Source organism: Drosophila arizonae, chromosome 2 (genome assembly GCF_054131065.1).
Source record: "Drosophila arizonae isolate 15081-1271.41 chromosome 2, UAZ_ARI_1.0, whole genome shotgun sequence".
Lineage (NCBI taxonomy): Eukaryota > Metazoa > Arthropoda > Insecta > Diptera > Drosophilidae > Drosophila > Drosophila arizonae.
In genome coordinates, this window is record NC_142922.1 from 17,189,407 (window position 1) to 17,209,636 (window position 20,230).

Consider the following 20,230-nt stretch of genomic DNA (forward strand, 5'->3'; position numbering starts at 1 on the left):
CCCAATCCCATACAGCACGGCCGTCGCCAGCAGACCCAATTCCTTTGGCTCATATTGCAAAATGTTATTTTTGAGCACAAAAACTAAACACAAAATACACTCAACACTCACAGCGCACACAAACACGCACATATATTTTAGAGTGGTGCGCGTGTTGGGTTTATGCGTTGCTCTGCTCGACTCCTGCGGAACGTTAAGCATTCCTATTAAAGCTATTTTTGCAAAAGTTGGCAGTTTGTTCTGCAGTGCAGTTTGAGCGAGCAGACTGACAGCATTTAGATAGAAAACTTTGTTAATTTCATACTTTTGCGCTGTTCATTGTAGATCCTATCACGACTCAATGTGAAACACATTCCGAAATCGACATCAGCTCTAGCATTCCACAAGGCCTGCATAATCCACTTGCTGATTCGGTAGGCTTTGCTAAGATTTATCGATGACAAACTCAATCAGCTTACACACGATATTTATCGATGACAAACTCAATCGGCTTATACACGATATATGTACGCATAAACGTAACTCCAATCATTTCGTTTTATTTTTGCGCTTTACAGCTACACCGAGCACTTACAAACACTCAAACACACACACCCACACACATGCACACAATCGTGTATGGCATGATTCAGCCGACGGCTGACAGAATTAGTATTGCATGGCAAGGATAACACACAAAATGTTGCAGCAGCAGCTGTTGTTGTTGTTGTTGTTGTTGTTGTTGTTGCATTTGTTGCAATCGCAGCATTTGGGCAATAATAACATTTTGCGTGCTTGCATGCAATTGCTTTCAGTCTGCTTTTCACCTGCTGCTTCTTCTTCTGTTTTCGTTATTATTATTATTATTTTTCGTTTCCTGCTTTCTTTGTGCATTAGATATTTATGAAAAGCATAAAAATTTACTGACAACAACCGTTGGCGTTTCACTGATTTGGTCTGTGCTACTGACTGAACTGCATAAGCTCGTCGTCTGACTGACTTACAGGGCAAGTCAGACGTAATATGGGCAATAAGTAAATGCGATTAACTAAGATTTTGCCCTAAGTTAACTTAATTATTATTACTTCTATAAATGTTATTTAAGCTATTGTATAATTGCTCATACTATATTATAGCTATTGCTCATACTATATTCTCAAGCATTCGTTCATTCCTTACATATTCCATTCTCCCTTCTCATCACATGTTATACGCCGTTCAACTAATATGCCTTACAACAGCGCATGTAGCGCACATATAGACACGCAAAATAATAGAAATGAAATTTGAAATTAGAAATTGCATTACATTGCTATAACAGGAATAATATGCCTGCAAATATGGAAGGGGCGGAAGGCAAGAGGGTAGAAAGTGCCCCAAGATAAAAATAGTTGAAGCTAAAGTTTAGGCATAATTGCAACACATATCATATTATCTATATATAATGTATTTATGTATGTAAATGTTGCCTTGTTATTGTTATGAATATATAGTTTGAGTTTGTTGTTCTATGCTGAATGTAGGTTGTGGTTAGGAATAATGGCCGCACTAGTATGAGAATATGATGGAATAGACTAAATACTATATGTATATCTACATATATAAGCTGCTATATACAGATATTGCTAACTCTTCAACTACTATATTTATATATGTTCATAATATATTACAAGAGCACTTGGCATGGATCGTTTCACTTACCTCCGACACTGGAGCCGTTTTGCTGTGAGTAGAGATTCTGTTGAGCCGTCTGGGGCTGTGGTGGATACAGTTGTGGGCCCTGGGGCGGCGGCGGACCGGCACGTGTTGCACCCGGCGGCACCGCCAGCACGGGGGCGGGACTAACCAGACGCATGGGTGTACCGGTGCGGGGTCCCATCACAAGCGAGCCACTCTGATCGAAGTAGGCCGGTATGACCTTGGATAATTATCGATTGGAGTGTCGATTTCGATTTCAATTTCGATAATTTATACAAATATTTGTACAGGGTTAGCATTTGATATTGGTATTCGATTTGTATTTTGAGGTTATGAAGCATTTTTTTTTTTTTTATATAGAAAAAGAAAAGAGAGAAAAATACAACGTTTTAGGTCATGTCGTAGGTTAACTATACAGGTATATATATACATATATATATATATGTATGTATGTATATATATATAGTTATGGCATGTATATGTATATAGTATGTGCTGTATATTAGACGTTAATTGCGATCAATGTGTACAAACAATTTACACAAAACTTTACAGAATGCCCAGCGTGGTACACGCGCTCTATATATACACAATGGTTGCCCCTTTGTTGACTCGTAGCCCAGCCCTCTGTTTTGCTCACCTGATAGGGCTGATTCTCGGCACCCTGCTGCGAGGGTGTCAGCGGCCGGCGCGGCTGTGTGCTCTGCTGCGGTATCAGATTGCCCGGATACATGCCCCAGGGCGCGACGTTGTAATACGGTGGCATTTGAGCCGCGGCAATCATGCCCAGATACGGTGTCGCCTCCTGTCCGGGATTGATGACATACGGGGCCGCCTGCTGTGCGGCATATGCTGCATTCTGTTGCGCCAAAAATTGCTGAGAAGCGGCGGCCATTTGCATCTGTTGCTGCTGCTGTTGCTGCGATGCCTGCATTGTGCCATTGGGTGCGCCAGGTGGTGCAGCGCCGGCTGCAGCCGCTGCACTTGCTGCCGATGTGGCTGCAGCGGCCGCAGCCGCTAAACCCGGATTCTGTGAGCGAAAGAGTTGCTGCAAAGCAAGGAAACAACAGACAAATCGTTTAAAATTTTAAATAAATTAGCTTTCTATAGCAGGTGTTATTGTAAATACTGTTTGCTTGTGCTTTCTAAAGCTGTGAACTCGCCAGGTAAACAGCGTTCCAGACCCATGATCCTGGACTACCACAGATTTCTTGAATGCCAGCCTGCTATTAAGTATCTCACTCTATATACCATATGTCTCATCTCTCTTTAGCTCCCTCTCTCACTCTTTTTCTCCCCCTCTCTCTCTCTTTCTCATTTTATATTTGTGAAATTCATATTTTATTTACAAATCTTTCGTGAACTTAAGTTACAAAGTTCAATTAGTCTACGATTTCACTTTTTATTAACCATTGAACCTTGAATATTTAAAAATTGGTTTATTTTTCCCGGAGCTTTTTTTCTTTTTGCCAATTTACATACTCTTTGGCCCCGAGTTCCCTTATGTCAATTTTTAGCTTTGAATCTGTGTGGAATAATAAAGCGCAGCAGTCGCTTCATATTACACGTCCTACAATATCTAACTGTTTTTGACTCTAATAAGCAAGCAGGCAGCAAAGGCAGCCGCTGCTCGTATTCGTGTTCGTGTTGTTCTAGCAGTGGAAACAAGATCAAGTGTTTTCAATTGGAAAATTAAATCAAATTCAATCAAATCAGCATGTGTTATCCACACCCACACACACACACACACAGAGAGACACACGCACTGGTTACAGGATACCTTTACATAACGAGCCAGCAGAAAAAGTAACGTGCAGGAGAAGGAGAGAGCGGAGATAAAACAACATAGCAACGCATGACTGACGGCTTTTCTCTCTCTTTCACTTTGTTTTTCTTTTTTCAGTGTTGTCATATCATTTCCAGCAGCAACAGCAACTGAAAACCCACTCGTGGCTTAAAGAGGCATATAAATTGTGCGCGTAAAAGGTGGAAAAAAGCTGCAGCCCACTCCTGTGTCTCTGTGTGTGTGTTTGTGTGTATTCAGCGTGGTGCACAGTGGCTTTAAGTGGGAATATTTAAATTGGAACAGCGCCACTGCGATTGCCACTTGACAAGTTGGCATGCCCAATAGCCGAGTGTACTTCAAATCGATGGCTAGATAAAAACGAAGCGCAACATTCAGTTGAACGCATCAAACGTGCGCAGACTGTACTGTAAAAAACCGTTATGCTACAGCAAGTGAAGCGCCACTTGGACTGTGGCATTCACAGAGCTCGAACAAATATCAGCTGCTTTAAAAATTCATAAGATCAATTTCAACATTTGGCATTACGGCTACGGCTACCTTCAGATGCTCGGCAATAGCCTTGCAGAGTAGCTCTCTTAGCCATTCCTGGCACTGGGGAGTCCTGCCAATTGTTTACATGCGAGCATTTCGTGAATTGAGGTAAGACAGCGAGCAGAGTACGTAGAACAATTTGTTTGAAGCAACAGAAGGCGCAGCGGGGAGCAGCTGCTGTTAGCTACACGAGCAACAACAACAGCGGCAGCAACAACAAATGAGCAGCCAAAAGTAAAAGAAAAATGAAATCAATGTGAATTATTGATGAATGACGCAGCGGCAGACGCAGAATAAAAACGAATATTAGAGCAAGAACGAAACGAAACTTGGCAAAAGATTACCAAATAATACAGACCCCCACACACACACACGCCAATATACACACACACACTTCAACAGTGAAGCACGCAGCGATAAAAATCAAATATCATGTTGCATACTTTCAGGCGCGTGACGCGAAACTCTCTTCCGTGGCATAAAATAATAATCAGAGTCTAAAGGAACGCTGAAATCTTAACTGCGAACCCCCTTGGCTTCCTTTTACTACAATCTCTCTGCACTTCGACGCCATTATTAAAAAAAGCAGCAACAACAGCAACAACAATCAGAAAAGGCCAAGGGAAAGGCAAGTAAAAATATTATGTAATTTCATGCGCATTGCTTTTGATTCCAGTGTTGCCAAGTGACGTAAATTGTCAGCACTCTGGCAACGCCTCACTCTCAGTTTTCACGCTATTGTTGTTGTTGTTGCATAACAACTGCTGTCACAGTCTCGCCGTACAGTGTGATCGGCCCCATAAAGCTTGATTATATGAAGTTGCTTTCCCCCGTTTTAGCTCTCGTTCAGCATCTCGTTCGACTCCTCACTAATGTCGCTCACATATTACCAGTACTTCTCCCCCAGCCCCCGGCTACCTCTACCTCAATCTCGTGATTTATGCAAATGGTCGTCCAGTGCGTAATTTACAATGCACAAACACATCACGAAACGCATCACGTTTATCGGACTGCGAGAGCATTATGTGGTCTCTATATGTTAGCAGTCGTACAGCCGTACATCCATATAATTTCACTCACTCTCTATCACAAAGCGGCAGCTGGATTACTTGCTTTGCCAAACCGTCTCCTGATAGGATATATTTCTTATAAATAGGAAATATAATTATTAAATAAATACTAAATATGATTTGCCATCAGATATTTTCCTGACTCGACCATTGAGGCGAGTTTTAGCATTTCAGCGAAATATCAACAAGTTTTTTTTTCTGTTTTCTGTTTGCTTTTTATTCGCGTGGCTGCTTTAGCATGCCCTTGAAAATTACTAACCGCCCTGGCTAGTCCGCCCTAGTTGGATATTTTTATTTCATTTCATTTGCGCATTACATTACATTTGCCCAGTTGCGAGCGGGTCTTGACTTAATAAGCTCCCAGGTGTACAATTTTCAGCAGGTCGCTCGACTCGTAATGGAAATTATAGCTGATGTCATACACAGGGGAACTCCCTCACTGCCCCGCCCACTGCAACCCTTAACATTTTGCTACCCAGTTTTACTTGTTGCAAGTGGGTCGCATAACAACAGCAACAAAACTTTGGAGTCTCTTAGTGTTGTTTTTCTTCTTTTTTCTTTCTCTCTCTCTCTCTACTATTTGCCTGAGTGGATTAGTTGTTGTTTTTGTTGTTGCCGCTGCCCCAGGCGCAGCAGGTGGAGTGGGCGACAGCTAGTTGATTTATAATTATGGCACAGAGACGACGACGACGACGACAACGAAACCAACTCGAATTCCGGCTCCGACTGGCAATGCAACAACAATAACAACAACAGCCGTTTCCATTTCCATTTCCCTTGCAAAGTTTCAAGTGTTCCACAAAAAGTTCGCTCAGCCGTATTTTATTGCTTTCCTTTTGCCTAATTGACACAATTTTCTTTACGCATTTTAATAACAGATGAGGTTATGTTAGAACTTTTATTGATTTACTTATTCATTGCGCCATTCAAATTCTCACTTGAAAAGATTAAAGCGAAATGCTTTAGATGTGGATAGTCAATCAAGCAAAGTTAAAGAATTCAAGCAAAACACTTTGTGATACATTTTGATTCGTCAGGTGAGTCACGTTAACAGCGCAGTAAAAATGGTTTTGTGCAACAAAAATTTGCTTTTCACACTCCGTGATTTTTGGTTGCCAGCGCATGTTAGCCATGGGCGTGGCATTTAATTAAATTTCTGGCGCAAAGTTAATTCAATCGCCTGCGCCAGACGCTGCCTGAATTGCTCCACTCCGCACGCTCATTCTGCTTTTATTTTTCCAGTTAAGGCACTTTAGTTGCAGTTCTAGCAAAAAAAAGCACACACACACAGAGAGAGAGAGAGAGAGAGAGGGGGGGGGGGGGCGGGCGAGAAAATGTATATGATTCCGAAGGAAGTGGGAGAGAGGGCGCCCAACTAATTGACTTTCTAATAGTTGCACAAATAGTTTGCTGTGAGAATTTGCTGAGCATCATGTCGAGACAATCGAAAGTTTTTCTTTTGGACAGCGCACACAAATCTTAACGTGCAAGTTGTTCGTGACTCTGCCCGAAAATATTTGGGCGCAACTTTTGGCAGCCGCAGCCGTATTCCCCCGCTGACACTTGCCATCTGCTGTGTTACGGCAAATAGTTTTAATGGGCGGCGGTTTTTAACGCCAACTTTTCCGGAATCGGCGTGCAGACGACTTCTGTCCGACTCACACACACACACACACACACACTCACACACCCTCGCAGAGCCCCAGTTGTCTGCTTTTGTAGGGAATGCGATGGAGATGGAGGAGAAGAGTGGGTCAGCTGCTCTCCTACCCTGAGTTAAGTGTGGCAGCTCCTCCCTGGCAATTTGCAAGCCAATTAAATTTGACTGCCTTTTCGCTCGCAATATTTGTAACAAAGCTGAAGCAACTGCATAAATAAACACATTCAGCTCTGCCACGCCCCAAGCCAACAACCACCCACCGCCCTCCGCCCGGCTGTAACCCACCTCCACCTATAACTCCAACCGCTACTTTGTAATTTCGTGATTGCGCATTTATGGCTTCATTTAGAGCATTTTTATGTGCTGCCTCCCGTTCCCACAGGCGTCTTTCTTTTCGTTCTTTCTTTTGTGAGGATTTTGGGGAGGGCGAGGGCGAGAGATGGGTAGCAGCATCTTTTTCGGGTAATTTGCAGCGTCCTTTGAACCCGTGCTTGTCGCACTCTCGGCTACCCACAGCGCCGGCCATATTTTACTTAAATGTCCTGTTCATGTAAATGATGTGGTTGCCTCGCCTTTGCCTTCCCTCTCCCCACCTGCCGCTTTCAATTTCTATAGACCGTATATCAAATGGGTATTTGCATACCACACACACACACACACACACAGACAGATTGAGCGAGGGAAATTAAGGTCACATTTACTTAACGCTCTCTTAATTTCTGTTTCGCTCTCTCTCTCTCTCTCTCTCTCTCTCTCTCTCTCTCTCTCTCTCTCTCTCTCTCTCTCTCTCTCTATCAGCACTCATTAAATAAGTCAACAAACGCAACGGGTAAATAATAAAGAAAATGAGTGAGAACGTGAAAAACTGCGTAATTTCATTAATACAAAAAATAAATAAAGTGCAGCAAGGAAAACAGACGTAGCACGAAAATTGGTACTCGCTCAAAAGTTCTCTCGACTGCAATTGTGGAAACGCTTCAGCAGTTTAAATCAATTATAGGTGGAGCGCAGACTCTTCGAATGGTTCATTAAATTTTCAAGTGCTCGCAAAAAGTTCTTATTTACAGATGAACTGAATGGACTGCCTTCTCGATGCGCAGAAATTAGCCACAAGAGTTGGAGAGCTGCACAGTTAAATAAATTAACTTAATAGACAAGTAGACTCTGACTAAGCAAGTTGTAATATTATTTTGCGCAAATTTAAGTAGTATAGAACCTGATGACAGACTGAAGTTATGGGGATTTGTATTAGAGTTCAGTTCGACTGAACTTGACACTTAATTTGGAAACTTAAGAAACTAGTTCATTGGAGCTGTTACTGAATCAGTTTTGAGACTTTCGTCTGGCTCAAAGGCAATATGCTGGCTGTACTGCCATAAGCATTTGTCTTTCAGCTCTTCAATTAAATTTTTGGTTTCATTTCATTTGCTCAGCTGCACAATATCAACTCTCTCTCCCTCTCTCCTTTTGAGTGGCCCCACTCGTCAGTGACTCGGCAGCTACTTGAGTTGCGCTTTAATTAAATATCAATTACGCAGTCAGCTTAACTCTCCGCTGCCAGCTGAAAAGCAATCAATTAAGCATGCTTAGTCCTGTCCACTCCGCCATCCCTTGGCCCATCACTATTTGTCTGCTGTCTATCAATTCGAATAAAAAGGCGAGAGTGCAGTGCAAATATTTATTGTCGACGCCAAGGCGCAGGCAAATTGATTTGGCCCCAGCCCAGCTAACCACTCCTCCCACCCCGAACTCCCCCCCAAATGCCCTTCAGGCAATCCGTTAACGAACGACACATGGCGACAGCAAACACTGGACAGTGCAAAGTGGACACTGGACAGTGGGACACGTGGATAATGGGAGTGGGGTAGGTGGGGTGGTTGATTGCAGAAACGACTTGTAAACAAAATTAATGCCACAAAACAACAAGCATTAGCGCACTTTTGCTGCCGCATTGCGTGGCTCATTAGGCTTGGCGCCTGGGGCCGGCAGAATACCAAAGCCGAACTCAGAACCACCGAACCACTGAACCACTCAATGCTCGGCATTAAAGCGAATTACTTAATGACCGCACGCGTGTGCTTTTGATGCCAACTTTTAGGCGCTGCCACACCCACCTACACACACCCACACACACACACGTGCACAGGCAAACACACAGCAATAGGGGAGGTCAGCTTTCTTTAATTTCAGTTTGGGCTCTTACTTGGCCTGCTTTATGGCGCTGTGCGTGATTGCTGTTTGTATATTGCTTTTTAATTTTGTTTGTTACTTCGACGCTGAGCCAAGCAAATGACTCATGCGAGAGAGAAATAGGAAGCTCGAGAGCAAGAGGAAAAGGGACAGCCTCAGTGTGCTGAGACTTTCGCTTTAACTCCTGCATTTGTATGGCTTGCAATTTCTCTATTCACGCCTCAGCTTTGGCACATATTTCATAACTCGGGCGCCGTTTGCTGTTCACCCGAAACTTTTTACAACTTTCTGACAAAGTCGTGTTTTTTACAGTCTTTCGCATTACGAGTGCACATGACTCGTAAACTTAATGCAGCAGCAGTCCACTATATTAGGTGTGCCAGTACTGGGTAAACACTCATTTCTCACCTATTTTTGGTGTGTTATGCAGGTGCTCAGATAAACATTTTAAAGCAATCGGACAAATATTTTCTATGAAAAATATTTTCTTGAAACTCAAATAAATAATAAACAATTGTTAGCTCAGACTTTCGACCATTGCAACGTATTTAATAATGTAATTAAATTTGCGCACATCACGGAATTAGTTCACTTTGAATACATGCTCATGCTGTTGCCACACATAATTACTTAACCAAGTGGCACGCCTCGCCGATGGTTAACCAGCTGCAGCAGCTGCTGCAATTAGCTGACTGCCAATTCGAAATGCCACCGCACTAAACAAGCCACTGGACGGGGCCGTTAAATGGCTCGGCCAAGCGCACATAAACCACACAGTCAAAGCCGCTCTTTGCGGCAGCGGGGTAGCCAGGCGGGCAGGCGAGCAAGCGGTCATATACTATTGTGGGCTTGATTTCATTTAAAAATTTGTGTGTGGCTCCTTTTATTTTTTATTTTTTTTTTTTAATGTTGTCTAGCAGTGAATGGCAGGAGACGGCGCTTCGCACAGACAAAATGCCGGCAAATGGCGCACGCGAATTGCACCCACTGTTGCCGCTGCTCTATGCCACATATTATGTAGTAAACGCAAACAGACACACATTCACACACACACACACATATGACTTGAAGTCTAAAGAGCCGTGCATTAAAAATGTATGGCACAAAATGGTTGCCTACTTTTGCGGGCAAACGCAGCCATGCTGGCCCCGCCCCTCTTGGCCAGGCAGAACGTTGACAACTTAAGGAAACGTGTCGGCTGCGCCTGTCGCTCGTCGCTGTTGTTGTTGTTGCTATTGCCTTTTGTTTGTCGCTGAAGAAATCAGGTTATCGATTTTTGCCGCTTTGCGCATTCGCTGCTGTTTGTTTAGCACTAAACACACACACACACTCCCACACACACACAGTCGCACACCGGAGGGGCACATATAAAAATACACATAAAATGTTGTAGGCAGCTGCCATGTCCTTGGCACAAGGACCTTCTTAAAGCCGAGAGCTTAGCGAACGGTTGGCCAAATTGAAAACTGTCAACGTCCTCGGCATCGTCCTTATATGCAAATTGTCCCTCTAACAATCGCCGCTTGCACCCGCACCCGCACCCGCACCCGCCTGTCACCCACACTGTGACAGATTCTCTCAGTCTCAGCCTCATCTGTGGCACGGTCCGAGTATTTAATTTGCTCAAAGTAACTAATTTACAAGCAATTAGTGTGCACACACAAAAGTACAGTCAAGCCCCTGCTCAAACGACAAGGCTGACAAGGCAGGCAAGAGGCCCACAGCTGATATGCAACTGGATTTGTCATCATTAAATTCCATTCCTTTTGAAAACTTAATTTGACCAACAATTGATATTGATATATGCGTAGCACGTCGCAACATCATAATAAATTGACTCTCCACCTGCTGCCACTAGTCAATTGTAAAGCAATCAAAATGTCAAAGCCATGAGATTGCGGAAGGGTCAGCTGTTAGGGCGAAGGGATAGTTAGGGATGGAAAGCCCATTTATTGGTATTCATATTACATTCAAAGTTTTGAATACAATTGCAAATATTAATTACACACCATAATTGCTGATATTGAGACAGCTCAAGTGACTTTACTGATTCCGGCTAGTTTCCACTCAGCTATTGAATTCAATTTTGCAACATTTTCGCAAGTTTTGCCTTTCTTTAAATTTGTTGAATTTGAACTTGAGGGCAAACAGGAATTTTCCTAAGTAGTCGTACAGATTGGTCCTTTTTGCTTTGACTTCACTGTTTGCTTCCCAATTACGTACGGTGCGCCTCTCCCCCTCCGACTCTCTGCTCCACACTCAGGGCAATCAAATCAAACAAATTGTTGACTAAATTCCAGAGAAATAAATAAATAAAAAGCAGCCCAGACCATTAAATCAAGCACACGCACAGTTGGCTGCGGACATCAGACATCCCCGCCCCCCTCCCCCCTTCCCCTAAGTGCTCCACCTCTGGCTGGGCCATTGCCCACCCACCCAACCTACTCTGAAATTACCATAACTAAATGCAAAACAGGGTCTTTGTGTGTATGGAGGGGGCGTGGCAGGGGCCAGTAGCGACACTGACTAAATAGTGGCCGTAAAAAAATACATACATATGTATATATGAATAAATATATATGTATATGTAAAAGCCAATGCACATACACATACATTTGGAAATAGAAAAGGCGCTTAGTTGCTAAATAAATAAATTGTTAATATATGCAACAGCAAAAACACACTCCAAAATAGAAATAATAACAACAATTGTTACCTGCGAGTGAGTGTGTTGAAATTTGGCTATAAATCAGAGTTCTGGCGGGCAAAGTAAAAGTTTCGCGTGACAAAAATCAACTAATGTGGTTAATAAAATGCCCACCAACGCCGTCTCCCCACTTTCGGTCCAAAAGAAAAAACACAACAACAACAAAAAAAACCTGCAAAGTGCGAACGTTCAGCTGCTGCTGCTGCTGCTGCCATGGGTGGTTGTGTGGTTGGGCGGTTGAGTGAAGTTGCGCGTTGGGGCGTGTTGCAAGTTTATGAAAAGTTAAACAGAACTTAAGCAACAAACGAGGCAGCCAAATGCTGAGCGGGGCAGAGAGGAGCACAGGAGAGTGAAGCGAGGAGCGAGGTGGGGAGTCAGAGGCAACTGTTTTGCGGTGTTGATGTAAATCACTTTCAGCGCTTGCTGCTCAACTTTTTCTCCAACACCACCACCACCACCACCACACCCCACTCCTGCTGCCTGCCTTTCGAAATTTATGCAAATGTGTTGGTTGTTCTCATTGTTGGCTAGCCCGCCCCTAGGTGGCTGTTGCTGTAGGTATTACTGTTGATGTTACAGCGCCACCTGGCGCTGGCAATTGTCGTTGACATTTTCACCTGCTTTTTGGCACTATTTAGCTCACTTTTCACTTCTCGCCGGCAACTTTTTGAGCTGCTTAAATTGTTTTTAATATATTTCCGCAGCAGTGAAAGGGTTAGGGGTCAGGGGGCATTGCTGAGCGGGTCAAAGGGCCGTGTGATTGACAGTAGTCTCTACTGTGTTTAGTGAATAGTTGAGTTCAGTTCAGCATGTTTTCCGTGTTGATTTATGTAGCGTCGCCTTTGATAAGTTTCTGACATTTATAGCCGCCTGGGGACGGGCGTTAGGGCCTTGAAACTTACGTGAGAGATAGTTAGCGGCGCGCAGATATCGTGACAGCTAATCGATGAATATTGAAATGCTTTCTAGTTAGTTTTATAACTGCCAGTTGATAGACGGGGGCGCAATAGGCGTGGCAGTTGGGCTCAAGCCTCGCTGTGATTGTGTCGTAAAGCTCGCGCCTACAGATATGATGATGACGTACGTTTGAGGTGCGCACGCAATGGGAATCGAAACCGAATTAATTCACTTGGTTAGAGTTGTTTATGCTTCGAACTGAAATGTCACCTCAGAGGTTAGGCCAAGTGCCAAGGGTATTTAACATATTTATTATTTGCTATTTAAGGAACATTTTCAAAAGAAGTATTTACATATCTATTAAGGAGAAAATAGAAAAGCTACAGTGCTTCATAAAAAGCTAATAGGCAATACATTGGAAGAATATGCCTAACCTATATATACTGAGACAAATATTTGGTGTATTTTCATTACATTCCATTAGAATACAGATATTTGATCCCTGTTAACAATTTGTAGCTTTAAATTTGATATAATTTCACTTGCTTTTTTCCTGCGAAATGCATTCTAACTTATTAAATGCATGCCACATATTATTTCGGACGGCTGCTGATTCCGATCTACCACTTAAAAGCCCCATTCCAGAAACCAGTCATATATAGCAGTTATACGAGGAGTACATGTGATATATGCCATTTTTCCCGGCGCATTGTAATCTGGCGGATGGCGCAAAATGTTGCTGGAAATTATAGCGAGTGAATGTCATAAACTTTGATTTCCTGCCGCGTCGGAATAGAACGACACGAAAAATGGCGGCCACAGCAGTTAGAGTTGCAGTTATAACGGTTAAGCCCGGGTTCTAGCCACAATTTTTATGTCTGGCTAACACGCACGATTCACATGAACATGAGCAGCGGCCCGCGGACGGGGGAAGGACGTCCAAATGGCTGTCTAAATCGACTGCGACTACTATTTAATTTATAAAATGCCCACACACAAAACACATTTCACGTTCACTGGAACGAATGAAAAACAAGAATGGAAAAGGAAATCTATTTTTTATGGCTCGCTTCAGTTAGAGCTTGAAAAATGCTGCAAAATGCGAGAAATAAAATTCCAACTGCAATAACTACAAAATAAATGTGGGAGGCCTAAAAATATCTATTAAATGCCTGACGGTGGCACATGATGGAATTTTCATGTTTTTCGAATAGTCCCGTTGTCCAACAAAACAATGCAAAGGCTCGAATATGTATAACAAACATCAACCAAAACTTCACACTCTGCGCTTCCCTATCGTCCGGCCTACTCTACAACTTTTTTCCATATCTGAGTATATTTTTTCCAATAGAATATTCATTTATCTGTGCGGGGTTTTACAGGCCAGAAGCTGTAAAGCTTGTTACATTTCAAATTTATCTACAATATGCATGGCATTGCGGAATTCCAGGTTTACAGTTATGCAAAGTTAACCATTTAGCAGTACTTACAATTTGTACATTTACGTGTTTTTTGTGTGTCGGGAAATGAACTTACCTAAAATGAGAGAAAAAAGAAAAAATGGGGGTTAATATGAGAGTGGATGGGAAATTTTATCTTGAAGCTAAATAAATATAATATACAATAGTTTTATGAATAAATATAAAATAAATAATTAGGTAATTATGCACACACACTGAAAATATAATAATAATAATACAAATAAATAAATTTGTATGCAGCTAAACATAATAATAATCTCAAGTAGATGGATGTTAAACTGTTGATATATATATTTCAGTATCTCTCTTAACATAAGTCAACAAATTTCCTCAAAGTCTGCAGCCACAGACATACAACAAATTTGTGGCACAAGCACAACAAATTTTCGGCTAACAATTGTTGTGCATGTGTGAGTGTGTGTGCGTCTCTGATGTGTAAAAGTTGAGCGCAACAAAAGTTGCAGTTGAGAGCAAACAACAAGAACTAGAATAGAAACAGAGATCAAAAGTCTTGCTGATGATGATTGTTGTGTGTGTGTGTTTTGGAGTTCATATACATTTGACACCTATTAGCACCTTACGGTGTAATATTTACACATACCCACACACACGCACACGCACGCACACACACACACTCAAATAGATTAACTTGCTCGATTTCCAACTGTTTAGCCAAGCACGAAATTGCGCATACGCCGCGTATGCCGCAACGCATTGCAATTAATACACGTCGCTTGTTAGCTGAGTTGAGTTTATAATTTGCCATGTTTGCTTTTGTTTAATATTTAATAATTATATTTTCACGTTAATGTTTATTGTTGTTGAAGTCATCGAACCGCATTCAGCTCGTTGTGAAAGTAGGAAATTTATATATATATATATATATATATATATTTAAAGTTTTTTTTTTTCATTGTTTGTAATTATGATAATTATGGTAATGATTATTCATTTAATTTGATTTATTGATAAATCTAGCAGTTACACTCATGACGAACCGCCCCTGTTATGCATGGGCCATAATCATATGCAGCCCCCGGCTTAGATGGCCCAAATGTAATCAACACTAATACATGCACAGACCACATGGGCAAAGCTTTAGCCTTCCCTTGCATATGTGGGTGTGTATGTGTGTGCGTGGCACAGGCCGCAGCGTAATCAAAACTTATGTCTCTGGTCAGCTAGGTTCAGCTTTGGTCAACTCGTTCAATTTTAATGGTCAACAAAATACGTTCTGGCAGCAGCCAAAGTACATGAATATCCCCTTGCCCTCCCCTCGTCTCATTCTGTCTCGTTCTAGCTGGCTGCTGTGTTGATAATAGTGTTAATTATGCGCCTGTCAATATGCCAAACGTTGCACAGCCTGAAATTTGTTGCATGCAACAGCACAGCAGATAGATGTCGTTGCAGGCCCACACAGACCGTTCTCAAGAACCTTGTCCTGGCCAACAGCTCAACAGCTGCACACACTAATTGCAGTTTGTATCAAAACATTTCCGTATCAAATCAGAGGACCATGTCTATTCCTCCTCCATGATTTCACAAATTTTTGCAGCTGTTTGACCGTAGGCCACAAAACCCAACTCAAGCGCAGCAGAAGGCAAATAAACAATGAACCAAAGAGCAGCTCGATGTGAATCAGTTTTTAATCAAAGTTCAAACTCGAGCAATTAATCTACAGACGTTGATTGCACAGAGAGCCGAGAGACAAGTCGGCCTTCCTGCTAAGAGCATTATAATTTGCATAACATTGCAGCTGAAATGCCTTGCAGGTTTTATTTTCTATCCAGGCAATTTTCTATTGAATTTGATTTTGATATCAAATTAAACGAAATGTAGAATAAATTATAGGCCCAAGGACAATTATTGAGATGCCTATAATCAAAGCAATCAGAAACAAATTTAAGAGAGCTGTAAGAGAAACATGAGTCGGTAGGAAGTCGACAACAATAGGATGGCGACCTGATGAAAGCATTGAAATAGGTCAAATAAAATCTCAAATGTGAAATAAGTTTAGGAACTTTTTTTTTTTTTTCAAATTATATAGCTTACATTGAATAAGTAATAATTCTTATGATATTCGAATAGATCTTCAATCGTTTTAAGATTTTTACAGAAAATTTCAAGCTTTATTCTACAAAATGGCTGTGTCAGTATTTAAGTGATTTTCTGTATTGCTGCATATTTTACTGTTATAATTTACAGTCTTATTGTACTCGGCCAACTGTTTAATTTATTTAATACAATTTTCAAAAATATATAGCAGATATGCAACACGCACACACATGCATATACATATATGGGCAATGAGTATATTAGGCTTTACTTTGTTGTTGTAGAGCTGCTGTTGCTACATACAAGCAAAACAGTCGCCATTTTGTTTTGTTTTCGATTATAAAATGCAATTTATGGCAGAGATGAGGTTATGCACTGATATATGAATGCATAGTGCATGTGTGTGCGAAATGTATGATGGATTAATGTAAAATAAATTTCAAATTTGTTTGACCTACGGCATTTGGCAGCTGACACATGCGCCCAGACATAATATACTCGATGCATATATTTGCACGGTTTACCAAAATATAAATATATATATGAATATATATATATATTGATATAAATTTACAATGCTCGCACACTTTGACAAAAGCTCATTAAAAAGAACAGAGACTAGGAAAGGGTAACACAATTTGTTGCTAGTTTTGACAAATGCAATCGCAAATGCGTTTATGCTAATTAAATATCAATGAAAATGCTCGCAAATGGCGCGCTAATGTAAAATGTAATCTAATTGCAATTTAAAAGCTGAAAAACGCCCCGAATGGCAGCTGCTGCGGTGGGGTTTGGGCTGTTGCCTTTGTTTATATTCAAATGCGAGTGCAGCATCACCTCAGGTCAAACAGCGATAAGCGCCAATTGCTGCGGTTGCGCTGCTAATTGCATATGACAACAAATTGATTCTGGCCGATAAGATTTACTATAATATGGATAAAGTAGATGCATAGAAAAAATACAAATTATATATCGATTGTAAATATTGTCACTAAACTGTTTGCGCGCGTCTGATCACGTTCTGTTCCATTATTAATTTAATTTAGCATAATTTATTTTTTGTGCTGCCGTTGACCAACTAGGATTTTCATAAAATTTGCAAAGCGTTCTTTATTTATATAAATATTTATTGAGTACGATAGATTGTGAAATTTTCAATTAAAATTTTAATAAGACGGTTGCTATCTATTTTAGTTTGGCAAAATATAAAAAATGCAAATCTCAGTCATATCACGTCATTAACATTTCTGGCACGCAAATGCACGCACACACGCATGCACTCGAACCCTCACACACACATAAAGTTACGGCTAAGCTTTATTTTGGCTGCCGCCTAATTTACATGCAACGCGCAATGGCAAAATATTTATGCACAATTAAAGCAAGTAAAAGGGAAGGAATAAATTAACAGCCCAAGCACACACACACACACACACACACACATACACACACATGCACATACTAAGCAGCTGCCCATTTAGCTGTGCTATAAAAAAATGCAAATGAAATTTAAACCAAAATGCGAAACGAGCCACAAAAAAAAAAAAAACGAAAAAAATAGAGGAAAAACTGCACATGTGATTGCAAGTTTGCTCTTGCCCCTTAAGGCACCCCTTGAACACACACACACACATACACCGCACACCGCACATACTCTTTTTCCGGATTCTGCCTTATTTCTTACAATGAACCACATAGTTGACCCACATTTGCTCTCTGCTTTGCTCGCATTACCAACAAATATTTGCGACCGAGGTTGGCTCTCGCTTCTTCTTCCGCTTCTTCTTCTTCCTCTTGTTTTGCGGCAAGTCCCTGGTCTTAATGTGCATTAAACCCATGTGTTCCGTGTTATTGTTGTTATTATGCAGCGTGTTGTTTTTGCTGTTTCTGCTGTTGTTGTCGTTGCATTGCGCTAATTAAGTGGCTTTACATTTGCCCTGAAATCCTGCGGCTTGCATTTCTCCTTCCCCTTTCAAGTTTCACTCTGGGCTTTGGTCTTTACTCATGTCGTCGTATTTCTTTTTTATTGTTATGAAATTCTTTTAGTTGTTAGCCGCGTGCTCTAAAAATTTCATAATTTTCTTTTGGAATTTTGGCTGCCAGTTAATTAGATTGACATTAGGCCAAAGGACTTTACTTTTCTTTTACAAAATTCTTAAAGCTGCTTAGGTATTTATTTAGTTAAATATATATCATATTTATTTATTATTTTTTATTATTTTTATTCATTCTGTTAAATTGTAATTTTTCAAGAGCCTTGGAGGGACTACAAATATTAATTATATTATATTTGGCCAGTTTTTACGATTTGCCGACTTTTTTAAATTAATTGCAGCCCTCAGATGTATGCTATTAATAGGTTACATTAAAGAAACCTTTAACATTTATTAAATGCAGCAAATGTCTTTTTGGGTACACAAATTAAATGCGCTGACAAATGGCGCAAATTAGTCGTTAAAATAAGAGGACACACACGCACACACACACATACATACACGCACAAACGCATCCGATTTCTAAGGCTGCAGAAAAAACAGCAACAAATTTGCGAAATGTATTTTAATTGCAAATTTCATGGCTGTTGCTGTTGTTGTTGTTGTTGCTGTTGTTTTTATAGCCAGCATTTGCATGCCAATTGCCAACAAATTAAAATAGACCAAGCCAAAAATGAAATTTCATCTAATGACAATACACACACACACACACAGTTGCACACATGACACACCTATATACCATGCATTTCGAAAATGTGCAAATTCTGGGACTATTGCTATAGCTCGATGGGCGGAGATTCGGGGTGACAATGGAAATGAGAGAGCAACCTATGCTCGCATCGCTCGCTCCAATTGTTTGGCTTACAAATGAGCCACCGAAATCCGTTAAATTTTCGACGCATTGCTAAACTAACGAGCGACATTGTTTAATGATGACAATCGTTAGATGCGATAATGCAAATGAAGGCAGCTGGATATGCCAGACATAACGCATAGGTGGAAACAGAGAGCGAGAGCTGCCTTCTGCCGGAGCAAAAGAGGTAGAGTGTAGAAAGAGAGAGCGATAGAGGGAGTCAGCCCTGGGGTCTTCTGTTGACTGTTATTGTGCACCACAAGAAAACTAAAAGAAAATACTGCACAAAATTTGCATGCGAATGATACATGGGCATCTAACAACAACACAAACGTGGCTAAAACAGACGCATGACGGCTACAGCTGCAATTTTTCACAGCACCCTGTGGCACTGTGGTGAAACATCAATTTATTGTCATACAAATTAAAATTCTATTAATGATAATCAAAGCATTCCTTTTTTCGTTAGTTCACCTCGTAATGTCTTAAAACAAATATTTTATTAACTTTCTAGCTACATATAACATATAAATTATTAATAATTGAATTAGTTTCAAGCTCTTCTGGCTAGTTCACTTTTATCATCATTTCAACTACCCTCGCCCCACTGTGCAGCTGTGGTCCCTATCGCTTTAGGAATATGCATGTTTATAATGCATACGTTGGGCTGTCTGGGCGTGTCAAATGTGGGCGTTGACAGCAGCAGCAGCAACAGTGACAACAACAACAGCAACAACAACAGAAATGACGACAACGCTGATGACGTGCGGTTGTCATTAGGGTTCTGCTGGCGAGTCGGACTCGAGCTGCGTCTGTTGATGACGTTGTTGTGGCGTCACGTCACAGCCCCAACCAGTCGAAGCCTCCATCCCCCTAACAAAGTCGGGCCTAATGCCCCTTATGCAACCCATTTGCAACACTGACCAACCGACCGCGGTTCTTCCTGTTGTTTTGCATGGGTTGTCGCTGTCGGTTGTCGCTGCTGTTGTTCGTTGGTGTCGTCATCATTGTAGCTGCGATTCGTTACAACGGGGCTGAACATAATGGAGAGACCGCACGGCGGCCAAAATGCACACAACATGAACAATGCAGCAAACTGTATGGCACGATGTTGCGGACGGGCGACAACCCTGGCCAAGCCGGTGTACCACCTTATATTAGGCGTTGATTTCATGTACGCCTCGGCCCGTCTGCTTTAATTGAAGGTTGCAACATTGAAATTATGCACAGGCTGTTGCATATTTCGTGGTGAAATGAGTTTATTTCCAGTTCGACCATATAATAGAGATGTGGTCTATATTAGGGGTT

The 20,230-nt window shown here is 41.3% G+C and overlaps 1 protein-coding gene across 18 annotated transcripts in view; it reads right to left on the bottom strand.

The window, feature by feature from the left end:
- pum (pumilio) overlaps nucleotides 1-20,230 on the bottom strand; it is a 203,453-nt gene that overhangs the window by 12,675 nt on the left and 170,548 nt on the right. For 12 of the 18 annotated variants that reach the window (XM_089476460.1, XM_089476459.1, XM_089476461.1 and 9 more), the window contains 2 exons: nucleotides 2,318-2,725; nucleotides 1,681-1,897 (listed from right to left, as the gene is read on the bottom strand). In XM_089476460.1, coding sequence (XP_089332586.1) covers nucleotides 1,681-1,897; nucleotides 2,318-2,725 — 625 coding nt within the window. Of the gene's footprint in view, nucleotides 1-1,680; nucleotides 1,898-2,317; nucleotides 2,726-14,029; nucleotides 14,076-20,230 lie in introns of all 18 variants that reach the window. The other 6 variants (XM_089476469.1, XM_089476467.1, XM_089476468.1 and 3 more) reach the window with 1 other exon arrangement.